Source organism: Fusarium musae, chromosome 6 (assembly GCF_019915245.1).
Source record: "Fusarium musae strain F31 chromosome 6, whole genome shotgun sequence".
Lineage (NCBI taxonomy): Eukaryota > Fungi > Ascomycota > Sordariomycetes > Hypocreales > Nectriaceae > Fusarium > Fusarium musae.
The window spans coordinates 1882403-1902914 of record NC_058392.1 but is presented as its reverse complement, the minus strand read 5'-3'; the positions used below and the strand labels follow the sequence as shown (position 1 = coordinate 1902914).

At 50.2% G+C, this 20512-nt stretch overlaps 6 protein-coding genes across 6 annotated transcripts; 1 reads left to right on the top strand and 5 right to left on the bottom strand.

Moving 5' to 3' along the window:
• Positions 1 to 5928: 5928 nt before the first annotated feature.
• J7337_008444 (uncharacterized protein) lies at positions 5929 to 6856 on the bottom strand (the record flags this gene model as incomplete). The annotated part of the gene is made up of 2 exons (XM_044826063.1): positions 5929 to 6659; positions 6712 to 6856. 2 exons carry the CDS (start codon positions 6854 to 6856, stop codon positions 5929 to 5931), a joined length of 876 nt encoding a protein of 291 aa, XP_044678980.1.
• A 611-nt stretch (positions 6857 to 7467) lies between these two features.
• Positions 7468 to 8265, bottom strand: EFM7 (Protein N-terminal and lysine N-methyltransferase efm7; the record flags this gene model as incomplete). The annotated part of the gene is made up of 1 exon (XM_044826062.1): positions 7468 to 8265. The coding sequence occupies one exon, from the start codon at positions 8263 to 8265 to the stop codon at positions 7468 to 7470; it is 798 nt and encodes a 265-aa protein (XP_044678979.1).
• A 427-nt stretch (positions 8266 to 8692) lies between these two features.
• J7337_008442 (uncharacterized protein) lies at positions 8693 to 9418 on the bottom strand (the record flags this gene model as incomplete). The annotated part of the gene is made up of 1 exon (XM_044826061.1): positions 8693 to 9418. One exon carries the CDS (start codon positions 9416 to 9418, stop codon positions 8693 to 8695), a length of 726 nt encoding a protein of 241 aa, XP_044678978.1.
• Positions 9419 to 13657: 4239 nt separating this feature from the next.
• J7337_008441 (uncharacterized protein) lies at positions 13658 to 16033 on the bottom strand (the record flags this gene model as incomplete). Its single annotated transcript, XM_044826060.1, has 1 exon — positions 13658 to 16033. The coding sequence occupies one exon, from the start codon at positions 16031 to 16033 to the stop codon at positions 13658 to 13660; it is 2376 nt and encodes a 791-aa protein (XP_044678977.1).
• A 777-nt stretch (positions 16034 to 16810) lies between these two features.
• On the top strand, positions 16811 to 17622 carry J7337_008440 (uncharacterized protein; the record flags this gene model as incomplete). Its single annotated transcript, XM_044826059.1, has 3 exons — positions 16811 to 16985; positions 17063 to 17297; positions 17355 to 17622. 3 exons carry the CDS (start codon positions 16811 to 16813, stop codon positions 17620 to 17622), a joined length of 678 nt encoding a protein of 225 aa, XP_044678976.1.
• Positions 17623 to 18204: 582 nt separating this feature from the next.
• On the bottom strand, positions 18205 to 19626 carry J7337_008439 (uncharacterized protein; the record flags this gene model as incomplete). Its single annotated transcript, XM_044826058.1, has 1 exon — positions 18205 to 19626. The coding sequence occupies one exon, from the start codon at positions 19624 to 19626 to the stop codon at positions 18205 to 18207; it is 1422 nt and encodes a 473-aa protein (XP_044678975.1).
• Positions 19627 to 20512: the final 886 nt, after the last annotated feature.

Genomic DNA, 20512 nt, shown 5'->3' with positions numbered 1-20512 from the left:
TAAGCCAAGGAGAGAGTGAATGAAATCCAAGGAGCTGGATGGGATGAGATGGGGTGGACAAGGTCAAAGAAGGTCAAGGTCAAGCCTCAAAAAGATGAAAACACCCCTTTCTCTTTAGCGCTTCCCCTCTCGTGCACTACATTCAGTCAGGGCTGTATCCGTACATACAATGCTGCACAATATCTCGGCTGTTTCCCCCACTCGAGCCGATAACCAAGGTAAGGTCGGTACCAGGGGCTGTTGGTGTTGAGAGTGCGTTATGTGCACCTAGAGATAGGTATGTATGTATGTACTGTATTGTGATTTGGTGTGCTAGGCTGTGCTGTCCTGTGCTTGTTGCACATTTACCGTCCTTCCAGATCTTATCAAGTTTTGTCGTTCTTGTGGTGGTATACTTGTGATTATGGTTGCAGTATGATGAAGGTGAGCAGCGATGCACAGCGGTGTTCTCGGAAGACTGCTCCGAGACTTGGATATGGATATTGCATATGTCTATCACTTTCCAATCTTTCAAGCGTTGTTCAGGCGCTGAAATCGTTCCTCATCGCCCAGATCAATTGATGTATAATTTTTCAATCGGGGAACTTGCCCATGTAAGCGTGAACGGCGGGTAATGTGAACGTGAAAGAGGAGAAAACGGGAACAACAAGTGTCTAACTAGGCAAAACGTCAAAACCACGGAGAAGTACCGCTCATCAAGCGAGGAGGGGTTTGCCCCGGACATGGAGAAGATGGAGAACCCAGAATGGCTGGTGTGTGTGTCAAGTTTACGGTGTAAGTCGTCGCATCGGCGAGACACCCGAGGAACTGGCACTGGCACCGGGATCAGCTAAGATGGAGCAAATGCGGGTTCATGACGAGATAGTGCATTCTCATGGCCTCCTGTACCGCGTTGGAGCGACATTTCCCATCATCAACTGCACTTTCCTGTTTGTTGGAGGTTGGTAACAACCCAAATATTCGAGGACATACGCAAAGGACCTCGACCCAAGTCAACCAAGATCTTGCTGTACAATCCGGTCCCTGGTGGACGACTCAACTCGGGCGGTGGGCGGAGTACACCGAGTAAAGTGTAGCGCCTGGGTTTTGTGCCTGTTGTAGGACAGCAGCGACAACTTCAGCATTCGGTGCCACGTAGATGCGCCCAGAGCAAGACAACAGGGGGCGTGAAAGCAGAAAAGAGCGACAAGACGTGGCGAAACAGGGTGAAGAGGGGAGAGAGGAGACAACCCAACAGGAATGGTGTGGCAAGGTACGTATCCGCAGTTAGAGTCACAGTACTCCGTACGGATTGTGCGTAACTATACGCTATAGCACCTAAGACTGTCCTAGGTGCTGTATCGGCTCGGATAACGCTTGAGGATAGGTGTAGGAAAATCCTCGGGCTGCTGCTGTGACCTTCAGGTCGGACAGGGTATGACAGCGTAGCGCGGGCGCAAGGGCCAGGGCGGGGAAATTGGAGGTGATAAGCTACTAAAAGATACTTGTAGGAGGACTTTGCGAAGACATCCCTGGGTGCGGCGGAGCTGTCTACATTGGCTTAGCATAGCTAGCGTTCCTGATCGTGCCAAGCCTGGCTATAAGAATCAAGAGTCTGGATTTTTAAAGTCGGGAGTTGTTAGACCGAATTTGATATATCGTGCCTACTCCATACTTAAAAGATGGGATAGATATCAAGCTGCTGGTTGCCTTGTACGTAAAATGAATGCAACTTGAGCAGACTTGACAGCCGACACTATTCCCTATTCCTAACTCAAACCATAGTGGGGAGTGTGAGTGGACGACATCAGTCCGTGGGAATGGATCTCTAAGGGGCCACTGAATCTGCCCAAAATGCAAGCCACAAAGCGGCAGAGAAACAAAGCGCATAGGAAAAAGAAAGGAAAGTCAGCCGCGAAGGCATAAAAAGCACTTTCAAAAGCTGATCATGATGGTACCGCCCAGTACTCCGTACTGGCGAACGGACAGAGGCAGCATGCATACATACATAGATGGTGATTCAGGTGAGTCCCCTGTGTTCATAGGCGCGCACACACGGAATAAACGGAATGTCTTGCCGTCTTCTCCTGACTGACGCCAGACAAGCCTGATGATTGGCAACCTCGATGAGAAACGGTTGGGCCAAGCTCAAGTCTGTCAGGCTGTTAGTCAGGTCTTTGTTCAAATACAGCCCCCAGGGGGATCAAATGTAAAATCGGTACTTCTGACTAAGGATTTTTATAGCCAATCTTGACTGATCTGCTTGTAGATCAGTCCAGTATTATCTCCATAGATATACTGAATATATGATATCTTATTGGTGTTATTAATTCTGTTGTGGCAAGAAATACCTAAAAAATCGCGGAAATGCACATTTGATACCCCTGGGGACTGTACCCTCAGTAGCCAAGGCTACGGCGTGTTGAGGCGTACGCAGGGTTTGGTGAGCCTCGTCATCGCCATCTCGATAGTCTCACTATCGTCTCGTCTGTGCCAATCCAGCTTGGGCAGCCAAGTCAACTCTCACCCACTCAGTGTTGCTAAGCCATCCTGGCTGCCTGGGCATGTGTCAGAACTGTGAGGCGTGGAAGTGAAGTCTTGAAGGTGATTTATCATTGTAAGCCACAAGCGAGCGAGCAAGGGCGGTTATCGACAGCCCAGGCACATGTTAATAAAACAGGACAGAAATCGGGAGGATTCGAGTGGTTGCAAACGTGTGATGATGATTCATCTCAGCCATCATGGCGGCATTTTCTCCAGTGCAACCATAGGTAAGTAAGAGGCTATTCAATACAATAGACATGTTTACAAAACATCGTAGAAAAGTTCAAATCCAGTGAGTGACTGCCCTGAATATTTCCCATCTCCAGACCTACAGGTCCATCTCTCCACGGCTCCTACCCGAACGTACCATCCAAGTACCGCCCGGTATGTGCGGGGGGAGCACTCGCCCCATGGGGGGTTTGGGGCAAAGGACCTGTCTACCCTGACCCCTGTAACCAGGATTTTCAAGTTCCCTTCCGAGCCAATCGTAAGAGCCCTAACAGACTGCAAGACAGGCTATCTGGTTACGGCAGGTCTATCCTTGGGCGGTTGAGATCTGTGTCAGTTTGGGGCCCAGTTTCTGTTTTTCAGGCGGATACATACCATGACGACGCTGCAAACTACCTAGGTCAAGGTCGAAATTCGGCGGAAAATCGCGTTTCCCGCCGCCGACTTACACAATGGATGTTGACCATCCATTTTGGCACTGAAAGAGTCTGACTGATGATTGAGGGCATAGTCTATGACTTGGTCGATCCGTCAACTGTCTTAGGAGGTGAATCCTCAACAGACATGTCCCGAGTCTAACTTAGTTTGACAAAATCCTAGGAATTTCTAGTGAAATAACTCGATATCGGGGTTGATTCGGCCAATATTAGAATTCTACGAAGGTGCTAATGTTTAATAGCCCTGGAGAGGCTTCACGATCTATGGAAGCTACCTGCGTTCACCTTACACAACTGGAAGGTACTATACACTTGCCTTCAAGGCGCCTTCCTTATCTGAAGTGCTTCGTTTACACGTGATAGGACTCTTCATCTTCAGCTTTAGTAGGTACCTTACCTACCTATCTGGTAAAATTACTTTCCACTGACATCGACAACCTCTTCAACTCGCTCGTATGCATCTCAACGTAGCTTGTCCAATCAAGGCTACTCTTGCCTTCCTCCTCACTGCCGCCTGTTGCGCCGTTACTTTGGAGATCAAAGGCGCTACGAGAAAACGTTACGGAAAGAAAATCACTTCTAAGTCCAGGATGGGAAGCGGAGACAGGGCTGATGCGGAGCAAAGGAACTTGAGCAACACCAGATCAGCCCTCTCTAGGCACACTGGTTTACCAGGACGATCGAATTCTCGATACCATCAACAAAATCCTGCTGTTTGACTAACAAAAAGTCGCACCCTGCGGCAGTAAAAATACAGAACCAGGAGTTCCAACGGTAACAGAGCCTAACGCCAGAAATCCGATCTTGAGGTGCGGCTTTTTATAGATCTACGAGAAACACGCTTGGAGATCCGGAATTCAAGGGAGTTGCCCGCTCTGTTGCGCAATGACTAAAATGACTAACACAATCCAACTGCATTGTAAGCGAGAAGAAAATTCCCAACTCTTTCCAAACTCTCTTCCCCCGTCAGCTCCACTTCCGTCCTAGACCTGCCTGCCTTTACGTAGCTGCAACGATGCTTTCTACAACACCCCCAAGAATGTGGTGATCAGCCTACAATCAAGGTCCAGGGTCCCTGCTGAACCCGACGTGTTGAGTGTCTTCTCTCCCACTTTGTTGAGACAGGTCTGACAGGAATATGATGCCGTATCGCCATTGGTTGTCCAACGCCAACCAGCCTCGCGTTGTCTGTCAGCAAGCACCAGCACGCCTAGAGACAACAGAATCGCCGACTTTGAGGGCGGAACCGATTTCGCCTCCCCCCTGGATGCGCTTAAATCGTCCTTTTTAGAAATTCTCCCGGGCACATTTGCCAAGTTCGGATACACAGTATAGGTTCGGTAGGTGGTTGTGGTATTTGCTAATAGTAACTAACAGATACCTATGTACTCCGTAGGTAGTGGAGGTTTTGAGATCAGACAAGCGAGTGCTGGGATCTGTGGAGGTGCGGGGATTGATGGTCAGTGCGTGTGGGGTAGTCTAGACTTTGGATCTTGCACCCAGGCCCAGGCTCCGGCTCAGGCTCATGACCTTGCTCATCTACAATACTCATCAAGCTCAACTGGAGTCAGTCGTTCACCAGGCCAGCATGGGCAGCCGGGCCTCTTTGTATCGGATCTTGAGCTCATGGAGGCGCCAGCCTCATTCTGGGCACCTTGTGCCCCATGAATATTGTCTGCCCCCAATCATGCAAGCATTCAGTCAGTCAGTCAGTCTGCACTCTACCCCCTGCAGGTGCAGACCGCTAGAGTAGATGATTGATGCTGCCACTCGAATTGTCCTTTGGGCTGTCTATTACCCCCGCGTTAAAGACAATTTCCCCGTGGGGTTGAGCCGGTTGACCCTTCGTTCCACACCGCGTTTGAGCCGAGCCCATCCTTTTCATTCCGCCGGGATGTTACCGAGTCCAGGAAAAGAAGGTTTGATGATAAGGCTACGGTGCAGTATACTAACTTGGCACTTATTGAATAGATCCAAGCCTATTTAAACACATGAGTACCTGACTCGCCGAATGCAATGATAGTTACATCATCCCGGGACCACTCATCAACTCGAGTCGGCCCAACACTTTGAGCTCCTTGATCTGACTGAGCTTCCAAAATCCGGGGTCCCCAAACGATTTGCACGAGGTGGCAGCCACTTCGATCCGGGTGCAAATGCGGGGTTGAGAAACAGACTAGGAAAAACGCATCTGTATTGGGTGCTGCAACTTATTAGATATCATCGGGAAGTCGGTCTTTGTTCCGGACAATATCGTGATAACCTCGGTCGTGCCGGGGCAGAGTTGGTTACTCGTATGTGCTTCCTTTGCTGTCGTATCGCAATGTCGAAGTGCAGCATCGGTAACACTGAAAAGGAGGTGAGAAACCATCAAGATTTATTGATACTGATAACACTGGCAATGGTGTGAATTGTGTCTGATCAGGACATTGTTCACTGTTCAAGCTCGTGCCTGGTGGTGCCGACACTAGCTGGGGAGCCTTCTCAGCTCAAACGAAACTATACTAAACTTTTCTGAGCTTCAAGACATTGAGTTTTTCCTTTCTTGCGTCTCCTGGTCAGTAGACTCTCGGCACCAGAAGGAGAATTGCAATTCGCCAGGCCATGCTCAATATCACGCTACTACTTTTAGTTTCTTCAATTTACTACAGGATGTACCTTACTTCTTGTGCATTGACATATCCAAGCAACGACATCAAAAAGCGTGAGTGCCGGCCTCGCTCCTCTCAGCCTCTCATGGTCAGCCTTGAAGTGAGTAACCAACTTGACCGCTCTCACTGCCAAGCTGGATTAGACGCTGTCTCATGCCGTCGGCCCTGCGCCTATCTTGCTCCGGGAGCGACCCCAAAGCACATTTGCCAACCCAGTTACCAATTCCATGCTGTAGAACGTTCCTGGCTCGTAGAGTGTTGCCCTGCACATGGCCAACGGAGCCGTGTAGTGTCATGCGCTCCTTGTTGCTGCTGTAAGCCCCGCGGTGCAGAATATTATTGTTATAAAAGACAATATCGCCGGGCTGCAGCTTGACGATGAGCTGGTCTGGCATGGACTTGGCAAAGGGATCTGCGTTTCGCTCAGTGGAGGTCCTAGCGCGCTTGTGCGAGCCAGGCACGACAATGAGAGAATCGTCATCCCATAAAGCGAAGTTATACTGAGCATGGTAGGCATGCTTGCCAAGACGCTCCATCTCCTCGTCCTCGCTAGCCTCAGCGGGGATATCATCACGATGCCACCTTAACTCAAAATCCCTTTCTGGCCTGACAAGCATGTTGAACAGCTCCATCACGAGATGCTCGTCTTGGCATTGCAGCAGCTGCTTCACAATGCCGAGAATGGCTTCAGAAAAGTACAGCTCTGTGAAAAGCTCATGGCCAGGGAGATCAGGGTTCATGAGATGTTGGACACCCCATATTCCATGCTCGCGTGCCTGATTGGCATCCCATGGTGGGAATTGTTTTCCTACAGTCCGTACTGCAAACTATTAGGAGAATATTTATTTAGAGCAGCAGTCAAGGGGCTGTACCATAAGGCCATTGCCCTTCACGAGCAAGCTGAGTAGCCTTTGAGCTGACCTCACGGAGAGCATCGAGCTTATCCTTGCTCACGATTGACTTTATGACCACAAACCCATCCCTGTTGAGATCTTGGAGATACTGCGAGGTGGACATGATGTGATATGAAAATGCGGGTTTTAGTCCGTTGACCGAATTGCGGCTTGCAGGGCGGCGCAGAAACGACGTCTGGTATTCTGCGGCTTGTGGACCGCCGGTAAAATAAGACAAAAATCCCGTTACAGTTGACTGACTACCCCTCTCGAGCTATCAAACAGTACTTGGAGACAAGCAAGCAGCTGACAGGTCATCGGCCAAAAGGCTCTGTAACACAGGCAAGGATGGTTGAAGAGGTCGAAACGAAGCGAGACTTGACGCGGATATTTACAGAAAGAGTTTCAGTTCCTTTTGCAGGCGCCAAAAGTGCTTCTTCTTGTGCTATGATGAGCCCTTTTTAAGAATCGATGTGGGGAACGTACTCACCTATCGACGGCTTGTTGCATCTGCTACGATGGAGCCTCATAAGGTCAAGTAACGTAGCAATTGGAGTACAGCATCGTGAGTAGTAAGAGTCTCTGTAGTCAGACCTTCATTACTCTGACGCATGTGCCGGTGCAAAGTGCATATGTAAGAGAATCCACAGTATCAACCTTTGGTGTCATAATCGTCATTCATTAACCAATTGCCAATCAGTTTCGTCTATCTATCCGTTGCCCTTATTGTAATGATCAACTGCACTTCTCGGCAGACCATCTCACAGCATATCCCTTGACAGTTTTCTGCACATCCAAATCACCAGGGTCATTCTCAAATAGTGGCTTGTCAAGTCTTCGCTCAGCAATCTGTTCCACCTCGAAGCCCTCATCGCGCGCAATGTCAAAGAACCCCTCATCAAGCTCCTTCTTCCACGGTCGGTATGATGTGAAGAACACATAGGCCACGCTCTCACGGGACAGCTTGAGGGTCTCCTTGATGGACTTGACCATGTTTCCGTGCTCGCTATGTCGGAATAGAAGATCTGCCAGGATAAGAACATCGAAGCGCTCCTCGTGAGAGTCATCAGTTGGGTTCAAGCGAGTAAGCAGTGGGATAGGGTCAGCGCCCCAGACAAAGCCCACAGCGTCGACAGTGTTGGCGATTCGGCCACGAGGCTCAACCGTTTCGTCACATTCATCGATGTTCTTCTGCATGATTCTGACGATATCTGGGTCTGGGTAGTCTGTCACCACGACCTTGCGCGCACCAAGAATAGCAGCGACAAGACTGGGCAGACCAGCCGCGGCGCCAAGCTCCAGAACCGTCTTCTCACGTACTCGAGAAGGATCCTCCTCGAAGAAGTCGGAGATCATCTTGGCACCGTTCCAGAGATGGTGGGCTTCGGTAGGGCTGGCGCCAACGAGGTGAAGTGTTATGGGCTTGCCGCTTTGCATTGTGAAGACCTGAGATGTAGGAGGGGGTGTAGGTGGGCAGTAATCCTCTGGGTCGTCCATGAGGTCGCCAAATCCGTAGTCTACCTCGCCAGACATTGTGTCGAGTGAAGAGTGCGGTTCAAGGGTGAGCAACAGTCAGTCTGAAATGTGTGTGGGAGTAAGATTCCGTCAGAGGACTTTTGTGGAATTTATCGCTGAAGTTTGAATCCTTCGTGGTCTAAGTAGGAACTATTCTCGTAGCTCGTTCTCGCGTCTGGCTTCGGTGATAAGTCTATACTGAGATCTGAGCCTCGTCTCAGAGTCCAAGTTTTGCTTCTTCTGGTTGTTGAAAGTCGTGAAGAAGAGTTTTGATTCGAGTGGGCCAAACTTCCAATTGGTGCGCTCCCACAGTGCGCCAAAATTCCATCCTTCAAAAAAGCCTACCATATAAATCCACCGAAAAAGAATAGGGTCAAGTTGTTCTTCCCCCATTAGAGCTTCGAGGCTTGAATGGAAGAGAGGTTAATATAGGTGATCATCTCCTCTATCCGAATCGTTGCCGTGCCAACTCCCTCAACATGCTCACAGTCCCTTCTTCCCTTTCCCTCCATGCTCTCTTCTTCTCTTCCACCTCTTCCCTTTTGGCCCTTTCGATCTCCTCTCTGCGGATTTCCCTCTCTGTCTTGCGACGTTGCTCCCTTTCCTTGGCTTTCTTGTACTCATCCAATGAGTCTCCACCACCCATGAGTTCTCTCTCGTCTTTGGCTTCCATAGCATCAGGGCTCTTGTCGCGGAACGAGCGCATCTTGTCTGCCACTGCCGCTTTCTTCTCCAACATGCGCTCACGAGTCCCGGCCTCAGCGCGAGGGACCAGATCTTCAAGGCGCTCCTTCTGCAGAGCCCGATCAGCTTTGCGCGCTTCACGTAGGTCCGCGATAGACGCTTGCTTGTCTTCCTCGGCAAGCTCAGCTCGTAAAGATAGATCCTGAAGTGTGGGAATGCCTGGTCCAGACCGCCGTGTATGGTCCGATCCAGGAAGTGGAGGACCATAATCATCTTCATCGTCCTCGCTCTCACGATCCTCTCTATAGTTCATAGGCTCTCGTACTTGATCCCGTTGCAGAGAAGCACGCCTTGCATGAGGCGCAACTGGGTTATTAGACGTAATCCGTGCAAATGTCTCAGGGTCGTACCATCCTTCTGCCAACTCCTCTCGGTTCCACTTGCCGATGAAGCTCTTCCATCGCCCTCTGACTTCATGATCATCCATCTCTGCGATGTTCTTCTGCTTCTGAAGACTTAGATATTCCCCAAATAGTGGCTTGAAAGAAGGTAGGTCGGCTTTTGACAAGGGCCGCGCCTTGAAGGGTAGGTTAACCACAGTTTCAGGCTTGCGACTCGCATGATCCCGGGATTTATGTGATGAATGATGGCGATGATGATGTTTGGGAGACGAGCGACGGCCCCTTGGCTCAGATTGGTGTCTCTCGTGTCGATAAGACGATGTTCTAGATCTTTTGTTATCAGGTGATCGTGAGCGTGAGCGCTTGTTTTTGTATGAAGTATCGCGGTCCTGGCTTCTCCTATAGTTGTAGTCACGGTGCGGAGACCTCTCTCTAACCCAGTTACTGCGGTCCATTTCGACACCCTGAGACTACGGACTATATCTGAGTATTTTAGGTCCAATAAGTAAGTGATCAAAAGTTGTGGTGATAAAATGATAACATGGATGAGATGAATCTGATTCAGAGTGTTTTAGGATGAGATTTTGAGGTCAAGGGATGAGCACAGTGCGATCCGCTTTTCTTAAATGTCACTTTTAGGTTAGTACCAGTCAACAGGACCTTAAAACACGATGAACTCAGAATCATGTATCATAGCGTGAAGGGGAGTAAATCGTTATTTCTATGCATACTATGCCAAAGTTTCTCTATTCTTCTCAATCTCCCAGTGGCCTTGCCTTCTTCACCAGTCCAAACCTTCAATGGGTATAATCGCTGCAAACTACCTAGCAAATCGCTGCCCTCCTTGTTTTCCCCCTTATGTGATGATTCTTTGCATCCGAGGGATCTCAATGGGCGAGTTTGAATGGTTTCGAAGAAGCTCTCGTACTCTGAGAGGTGTCTTCTAAACCTGGCCTTCTGCTTCCACTGCTGACTCGGAGTTGCCATGAATTACGCAGCCTAAACACTGACAATCATCTCCGCACGGACAGCTTGCCTCCTCACCAGCACAAGAGTCTCCGAATGGGTAACTAACAAAGAAGAAATCATTCGCCGACAATGCTTGCTCTTCGCTAATGCCTGACGCCGCTTCAGAAGGGGTTTGTGGGGCGACTGGCGATACAGTCCCGTCAGTAGAGCCGATGGGAGGTACAGAAGCCGTGCTTGTGGTAACCCTGTGGCCATTTGTTGTGGGCGTTTCACCATTTCCGTGTCCGTTCACATGGGTGTAACCGGTGTCCATCATGCTCTGCCAGGCCGATCGGACATAGTTCTGGGTCGCTTCGTTGTACGGATGGGCCGCGCAGCCTACACACTCGCACGAGGCACCACAGCTACACTGGTGAGAAGTGCCCGTCGCTGAATGGGGAGTTTGAGGGGCTGTTGGGGCTGGGAACGGCGTTGCACCATGCATTCCGAAGGGCGATGGCATGCCCCCTTGACCAGCAAAAGTCATCGCGGCCATTACTTGTCTCCATTGCTCCGGCTGAAGAGGCTGCAAGTATGAACCATACTGAGGTGGGTATGTGAACACAGTGGGCTGAGGGTAGTAGGCGTACATGCCGTTAGGCATCATGATGGGTGTCGGAAAAGGCGACATCATCATGCTGTTGGGCGTCGGTATATCGTTGGTTGGTACATTATCGTTCTTTTGGTCGAGTTTGGGGGAGTCGTTACTGGAAGAGCAACAACTCTTGGCCTTGGCTTTCGGTGGGCTCGGTACTGAAGGCATTGTAATCGGAACGGAAGCAATGTTATTAGAATTGCCTCCTCCGCAGCAAGAGCCGGCTTTTGGTGTAGACTGGATTGGTTGTTCTAGAACTTGCGTGCTTGTTATTGAACCAGACTGGCCAGCTATGGTCTCCTTTGACGTGCCTGGGCTCATCATAGGGGGTGGTATATGTGGTTGGAACATTGGATACATGACGGGTCCAAAAGGACTTTCCGCTGGTGTCATACCTACACTCCCATAGGGAGACATATCAGGAAGAGACGTGACTGGCTTCTGGGATATGTCCTCGAATGAGGGCAAGATATTGAGCATTTTGGGATCCATTCGCTGGAAGGCCGATGGGTCAACAGATTCTCTCCTGCTAGAACTTCCGCCTTTCGAACTCGTCTTCTGTACTCGGTATCCAGAACCTGGTGTTTTGCTAACGGGGCTCTGGGGCGTGGAGCTGCTTGTGCTGTCACCAATCTCAGGTTTTGGTGATTCTGTATCTTTGCTGGGACCGCAATGACATGCTTGCTTCTTTGGTATCGCAGCCGTGACTCTGCCGCAAGAGCATGGGCGAGAAGCCGGGTGAGGGCATGTACTAAGAGGTCTACCTGGCTTCCTAACAGGTACCATTAGTCGCTCGTTTGCGTGTGTACATTTAGTAGAGCGATGGCCACGAATACAGGGCTCGCTACAAGTCCAGAGTTAGCAAAGTCTAACCAACAGACCGACGGCAGTTGAATGTGCCAAGAATAATCGTACCAGGCCATTTTTATTCCATTGATGAGAGGCATGGTGAGACTGTCGTCGGAAAGGTATGTACGACGGATGACAGAGGTGGAGCAAGACGGACGGATAGTGGTAGAGATGGATGGTGGCCGGCTCACAGCCGTAACAATTGCCTACAAATGCGCAAGTCTCGCAAGAGTCGACATGAGAGGGAGAGTGTGTGAAAGACGCGGCGTGGATTACTCGGCGACACTCGAGGGTTCGGAATTTGCGTCGCAAACGACGGGATACAGAAGACGAGTTTCCAAAAGTTCGCGGCGGCTGTGTACTATATGAAAGTGTCGTACCGGGACTCAATGAGAATGGGGACTTATGGCTGGTGTAAGTGAGTGAATGAATGCTGCAGAATGCAGAATGCAGAATTTGTGTAAATATCGCTGTCGCTGTTGTCGTGTAAGAAGAAGATGTAACAGAACAAAACGATGGAACGGATCTTTGATCCAGTCTAGACCCAAGACGAGAGATGGTTCATTCATTATTCAGGGACCCGACCCAGCCTTTCCACTCCCCTAGGTACCTAGGTAGGCTCCATGTCAGCAGCCGGCGGACGACCTGCCTGCAAATGTTCGTCGCGCCCCCCACCATGCGGGGGCTGCAGCGGGCAAGAAACGCCCTAAAGAGCCCAAAGGGTGTCTAATCCCAGCAAGGCACTTGATTGGCAAGATCCAATCACTCTCACGCTAACTTAACAACACTAGACGCTCTCACGAGTCTCGGCTCTGGCGCGCATCAATTTTGGCGTTTCGGTGCCCGCTCAGCTAAGATCGGCTCGGAATAGTAGAGGTTGAAAGTCATGCCATCCATGTTGAAGATGGTTCCGTGATAAGATAGAAATTATTCCGAGGGCATGTCAACATGAAAGCGAACGCAATATAGTGTATCATCAGCATCTCAACTTCTCCATGACGTTGCTGATACAATATCCCCCTACAAGCCAAGCCCTTCCCCCCGGCTCAGGCCCGTTCCTCCAATTCAGCCGCCGCCGATACGGAGCACTGTATAGCCGGAGACCCGGCGGTTCTCTTCCGTGCAACGTCCGAAAGAGCACATTTGGCAATTCAACGACTCTAATGAAAATGAAACATGTTTAAACATAATTACAAGGCCTCTTCCCTCCCAATAACAGTGCAAAAACCCCGACTTTACCGCATTTCAATCATTCATGTCACTTTTCTCTTCCCTCTCCACTATCTTGTGTCCGTATCCATCAGCCAACCCGGCCGAGTGAGCAAGTTTCCATTGGCTCAAAGGCCCCGGCCACCTTCAACACCAACACCACCATAAAGCTCAAGCGCTCAGCTTTCTCTTGTCGTCTGTTTTTGCCTCATACGTGTGAATTGCTTTCCACCATATCAATGTTAGTGACGTAACATGGTTTGGTCCTTGACAAAGTCGACAGCAGTCAGATGCACAGTCCATCCTTGACAGCATATCTCAGCATAGACGCATAGCTCATCACAAACTCATCTGCCAACGACAATGCTGCAATTACCAGCATGTGCTTTCAACGTCCATGTTACATTGTGCCTCTATTCTTGGCTCAGCTCCCGTGGCATCCTCGTCTAGTGTCTGGTCTCTCATGTCATGCCCTACACATCCTTGGCGTTCCGGCCTTGAATTGCGATCCAACTCAACTGATCTTCAATTGTCCAGTGGTCGCACACAAGCTAGAGATCACACCCTACTCCTTGGCCCGCCTTGGTCTCACGCCGTTAGATGGCGCCATCTCGCAGACGGAACGGTACGTCTAATCCATTACAAATTGGTATCATTGATATCTCTATCCGCCCTTGTCCGAGTCGTCTGAATCTGCAAACATATCCACTGCTCGCATCCGTCTTCGAGGCTGTCCGGCTTGAGACGATTCTTCTTTGTTCTTGTTCTCGGTGCCGACTGTAGTTTGGTCTGTAGGCGCTGGTGGCAACTTATCCCCTACAGCCTCATCTTCATTCATTGGTTCCCCAGCCACATCGTCCTCATCGATAGGCTCTCCCTCGATGTCATCCTCGTCAATAGGTTCTCCCTCAATATCGTCTTCTTCGATCGGCTCTCCAATAACATCGTCGTCTTCAATCGCCTCGCCCGGAACGTCATCCTCCTCCTCATCATCCTCCTCCTCGACGGTCGAAACGGGTAGTGCACGTAATTGTCTATCCTCCACCGTCTTCCATTTGCCCTTCTTCTCTTCGCTATCCTCCTTCTCAACGGCAACCAGCGACGGCGGGTTCTCGAAACTTTTGACAAATAGTTCCTGGCTCTCAACGGGGAAGACACACCATCCCTCCCAGAGATTCAGAACAAGGTGAATGCTGCGCTTCCACTTCTCTGCGCGTAGACGTCCCCACTTGAGTCGCTCCGGCATGAGGCCCAGTGTCTCGAACGTCTTGCGGTCTCTCAGTGATGTCTCGAATAGCTGCCGGAAACGCCAGGCGTGCCGCACGCCGCTTGTCGATGAAGACGACAGTATGTCACTGACGACATATAATCCCACCAGACTAGCACCACTGATGTCGGGGCCCTCGTTACTTGGTGCCTCTTCGGGGGCGCTTGTTTGGAATTCTTTACTCTCAGATTTCTTGTCAGCGTTTGCGCCAGTAAGAGCAAATGGCTTCTCAATATTGAATGTGATCATCGCCACCACCTCGTCAACTCCTCGACTAGCATGAGTAATTGCGAAGCTCGTCACTCTCGCGACATCGCCCTTTCTTAACCTCGACATCGATGTCGGTAGTCGTGCAAGGAGATGTGTTAGCTTGGCTTTCTCCAATGGGTTGAGGAACGCCTTTTCGGATTCCGCATCTGGATTTTCCCTCTTATTGTCATCCTCGAAGTCCTCCTCATCCGATGAGTTGTACTCTGAGTCCGACACAAATTCGTCCAGCTTGGTCGTGTACTCAAACTTTAGGTTCTTCTCTGGGGCCCTCCATGCATGCGAGCCATCGAATAGGGGGACGTATTTCCCCTTTTGCCGTGATTGCTGTGAGCCTGTAATGACCTCCCATAGTCTCCATCGGTACCATATGCCGCCCTGGCTTCTTGCATCCCATATCCATGCCCATTTTTCTTCCCTTTGCACCTCGGGTCGTGACATCAGCAGCGCCTCGAATTCTGGGCCATGGGCAAGAACTCCCTCGATAACCTTGCTTATTAGTTGTATAATCTTAACATCAGTGGGCGGTTTGACCGGCACATGTAACAGGGCCGATCGATTTATGCCTGCGCCGGGGGGCCCATAAGAGGTTGGGGGCGCAAATCTGCTATTGAACCCATGCTGCGTGTGTGGGTTTTGTGGTCCTGATGGTTGCTCAACAGGTTTCGCACCAAAGGGATGTGATGTCGCTGAAGAGCCAATGTTTGGCAATGCAGCCGAACTCGCAACAGCTGATGAAAGATGGCGATGGAGAGACAGGTAATGACCATAACCTAGATATCGGTTCTGTAGCGCGTTGACGGCCGCATCGATCTCGTTCGCCGGTGTTTCCTGGGACAATGTGACAATCGAAACGGCATGTTTTCTTTCCGAGTTCCCAGAGCTGCTCGAAGGTGTGATTTTGACATTCTCGACTGTCAGATTGTCTGGGATCAAGGCCTTGATCGTGGCTGGGGAAGTTCCTGGAGGAATATTCGACAGTCGCAGTGTAGGCTTCGCTATAGCCTTCTCTTCAGCCCTATCTGTCACGCCGTCCATATCCTCATCATCGCTTGTATTGAAAGCTCTCGCTGCTGGGATCGGTCCTCCTCCACTGGCTCCCTCATCATAGCCCAGTACTCCCTTATCCCGCGACGGCCGCGCAAAGTCCTGGAAAGATCGCTTTTTCGCGAACGAGGATGGCGGAGGTCCCAAGCTTCCTGGTCCGCTCTTCAGTCCCGATGTTCCAAAATGCCGTCTCCCTGGTCCTGAGGGTGGTGGCGGGCCCCCAAATCCATGTCGCGGGCGTGGAGGTGCTGAAGAGCTGAGTGCGTTGTGTCCATCGTAGTCATCATCGCGATCGAAGCTTTTGACAAATTCGTTGTATACCGCAGCGGTTTCTGCTTCTTCTCGTAGTCGCTTGGCTTCAGCTTCTGCTTTTTGTTTCTCGAAAGCGGACTGCTTGGTCGGTTTTTGCAGCTTGGCTTCCAAGCTTGGGAATTCGGATACGCCCTTTCCGGAGGCCATTTTTGGTTTCGATTTGTAGTTTGTTGATTCAGTACATCTCTGTCATTGTACGCGAAGTATGCCCAGTGTCCGTCGAGATAGAGACCGTTGAAAGAACGACTGAATACGGGCAATGTTGAATGGAGTTGTGGTTAGCTGTTGCAATAGTCTCAGCGCGTTCCAAGGTCCAGGGCAGGTAGTGGACCTCATCACTGTAAGCCTTATCGCTTACCGTGCGCTAGGTTTAATAGGGCATAACGCAATTCGGTATTTCGTTGTCAACTACCCTACGTATGGATGGCTCAGTATCAAGTCAGTTGCAGTTTTTGGGACGTCTTTGACGGTAATTTCGGGCTGAAACTGAAACATATGCGATCGAGAAGGAGACATGCAGCTCCATGGAACAGCTTTTATTGGTGACAAGTCTCGTGGAAATGGCTTCTCGGATCACAGAAACATCGAAATATGTCACAGGTAATTTAGTCTTATTGAAGAAACTGACAGACGGCCTTGAGCATAAGCACGCAGGTCGCAACTTTGCACCCTAGAACAGAACCCAGTGGGACGGACACTGGAGCATAGTCACTGGAAATGCTCAAAATAGGCTAATTACTTTATTACATCTTGTTTAAGCGTGCCCTGGGCCATTTTCTCGACAATGTGTGCTCTGCCGCTATCGGCATCACGTGACACCCTTTGGAGGGGTGAAAGTTTTGAACTGAAGCTGGAGAAATATTATTCAGAGGGTGACTGAAGCATACTACAATATTCAGTTCACTTCAGTATCTGCCCTTCAAGATGTCAAACGCTGACCAATCACCATGCCGAATTCTCGTCATGGCCTCTGGTTTTGGCTCTAATTTCCAGGCCATCATTGATGCGATATCTACTGGTTCGCTCCCAAATAGTCGTATCATTTCTCTCATTGTGAACCGACGGAACGCACATGCAACTGTCCGAGCCGAGAAAGCTGGTACGAACCCTCTCACGGAATCCCATACGTCGTGCTAGTCCATAGACTTTTATGTGTATATGCTGACTCGCGACAAGGCATTCCTTGGCAATACTTTAACTTGATCTCTCACGGATTCTTGGAAAAGGGAGAAACCGATGAGCAGAAAGTGACTGAAGGTCGTCGGAAATATGACGCTGCGTTGGCCGAAAAGATCCTCTCAGCCGACGAGAAGCCTGAGCTTATTGTCCTCGCTGGTTGGATGCATGTCTTCTCAACAGCTTTCCTGGATCCTATCCAGAAGGCTGGTCTGAACGTCATTAACTTGCACCCGTGAGTTAAACACGTTACGTCTCTGCAAATTGCCGAATAATTAACAAGACCACATAGTGCTCTGCCAGGAGAGTTTGACGGAGCCAATGCGATCGAGCGAGCTTATGAGGAGTTCAAGGCTGGTCGACTAACACGCTCAGGCATCATGGCCCACTACGTGATCGCTGAAGTAGACAGGGGTACTCCTATCCTGGTCAAGGAAATTGAGTGGAAGGGAGAGGACCTGGAACAGTACAAGGAGAAGGTTCACTCTCATGAGCACGAGTTGATCGTTAATGCGACCGCAAAGGTGGCACAGGAGACAGTTAAGAACAGAAGGACATAAAAACGGAGACGACGATAAATACTGGTATAGAAGAACTGCACAATGACTACGAACGACGTGACATGAGACACACTTGTTATACAAAACTCATACGGCACATAATGAAAGGGACAACCCATCTCCATTAGGAGCAGTTCTATGGCCATAGAGACGACTAACAAGCTCCTCTCCTACGTTAGTTTGGTAACCAGGTAGTCGTGGAACCAAAGAACCAGACCAGACATCATCATTCCTTAGCTCAACCCTTCATTATACCCCCTTACAGAATAAAACTCAAATCGGTCTCTCCCTGTTCCATAAATCTCATCCCTGACATGTGAAGTCACTTTAAAACCGGCGTTGCTGAAACATGGCCCTGTCGGATCTTTATTAGCCCGCTGTTCATATCAACCCAACGTGTAAGTGGTGCTATTGCTGTAAGCTTATCCTCCTTTCAAGTCAGACCATGCATCTCGCTTCTTCACTTTCTCAAACATTCCATCTTTACAAACAAAACATGATTTCTTGAAATGCTACAAACGGACGCTTCGTCTAAATCCAATCCAAATGCGGCTTGCGCCCCAAAGACCTTCTGATGTTCTATCATAGCTTGGCCTTGGTCTCTCCAATAACCGCCCTGCCCTTCTCGAGCTCATCACAAAGCACCAAGGGCCGTCCACCTCTGCTTCCATCTTCCGTAATTAAGCCCCTGTACACTCCGTTCGTCTCTCTTCCGACTCCATCGTTCTGGATCTCTCTCCATCGCCACTTCTCGCCAAGCTTACCACCCTGGCCTTGCATAACATCCACGATCTTCTCACCCAAGTTGGGTAGGAACTTGAATCCGTGTCCGCTGTCACCTGTTGCAACAAAGAGTCCCTTCCAGCCCGGATGGTAGTCAATGAGCCACTCGCCATCTCGGGTATCGGAATACCAACAGATTCGAGCCTCCTTCCATGGTCGGTTTTCTAAGCCACGTATAGGGCACAAGTCCGTGAGTGCGCGGCGCAGATCTTTGTCAGCCTCGACGGTCAAAGGGTTCGAGGAATCGTTGCGAGAAGTGTAGGGTTGAGATGCGATGAAGGGTTCCCGCTTATCGTTGGGCGAAGGAGGAAGAGCGTTGTTGATCTTGACTGGATTAATGTATCCGAATGTGTGACGTGCGGCCTTGAGGACGTTATTGCGAGGAGGAATGAGGAAGAGGCCGGTGCTGAGGTTCAACACCACAGGGAAGCTGTCGAGTCGCTTCTGCTCTTCCGGTGTGATGTCCATATACGCGACTGCATGGCCAGTAGCCTCTGTTCTTCCGCGAAGGTCAACGAGTGAGCCCGACCAAGCACCGGCAGCTACCATGACCACATCGGCCTTGAGAACCTCAGAGTCGCTCAATTTCGCACCAATGACTCGATCACCCTCTGTTACGAGCTCTGTCACCTTGCCGTTGACGAACTGGATACGTCCTGTGGCCTGAGCCTGCTTATAGAGCCACTTCATACCCTCTCCGGCATCGGCCCAGCCAGAGTTACCATTGAGGTAGCCCCAGTCTCCGGGATAACCGTCGGTGCCGAGGAACTCTTGCAGAGCCTTGGTACTCTCCAGCTTTTGGATCTTATCCACAGGCAGACCAGTCTGCTTAGCAATCGACTCGACATTTTTGGCACTCTCCTTGGTATAGTCCATGCCAGACTTCTTAAGCTTGAAGTCTTTGGGGGTCTCGCTCGCGCAGAGGACAAAGCCCGACTCGGAATATCGTCCCTGTCCACCGACCTCATCATCACCCTGCTTTCGCCATTCCTTCTGCGCCTCGGCGGCAAGCGCGGCATAGTAAGGGTCTGAGTAGTCGGCTCGTACAATTCGAGACGAGTCTACACTGGCAGCATCTTCTGGAGGAAACTGTCCTGCGCAGTCGTCGACGACAATAATCGAAGTGCTGGAGTAGTGTGGTCGTTTCGCCAAAGCGCAAGCGGTGCCGAGCCCGAAGACTCCAGAGCCAACGATAAGGATGGAAGCAGGAGCACCAGCCATTGTGACAGATACAGACGATAAACGGTCGAGGAGAAGACAAGAAAGGCTTCCTACGAGACACGATCACTTATCTATCTGCCACTGTCAACAAAAGAAAGTTCACATGGGCCGATGAAATGCGAAGACTTTTCCCCGTTCCCACACCGATCACGGCGTTGTCCGAAGAGGAGAGCGTCCCAAGCGACACTAGAACGGGCCCAAAAATCGGCTGATAAGTCTCTGGCGCTGCCGACGATCGGGGCTAGATTGTCCATTTACTATGAGAATGCCATTATTGGCTGGGCACGTGAGTGGATAATCATGCATCATCGACGCACGCGAGCTTCACACACAAAATGTCAAAACGAATGCAAACTTGGGAGAGAACTTAAAACTTTATTTATATCTCACTACTGAGAAAAAACTGCACACTCTGGAGAAATGCATCTCGCAGATGTTGGTTCAAGTTCAAGACAACCACATGATTGTCTTGACCACCAGCAGATGCTGGGGTATGCTCTCCTTCTTTTCACAAACTCGTTACCAAGTTCATGTTTTTTAAGACTGAACCCTCCAAAGGCTCATTCGGGCAACTGTTCGACTTCGTTTCCTCAGCACCCTCTCTCAGCTCAACGCGTCCCTCAGGAATATTAGAAGCGCTCAAATCAACTGAGCGCGTGCGCCACAGTACTGGCGCGAGCAATCTATGATGTGTCGCGGGATGAGTAGTCTTTGCTTTTCCCCAGAACCGAAATCCCTCGTAAATAATCCCCTTCCTAACCGCCCCTGCCAACGCCAGTGCAATGCATAAATTCAAAATGGTACAAACGCAAATTCCTGGCCTCCAGCCTGGGCATCAAGACCAGGTGGAAGCCAGAGAACATGAAAGCAATCGTGGTATCATGAC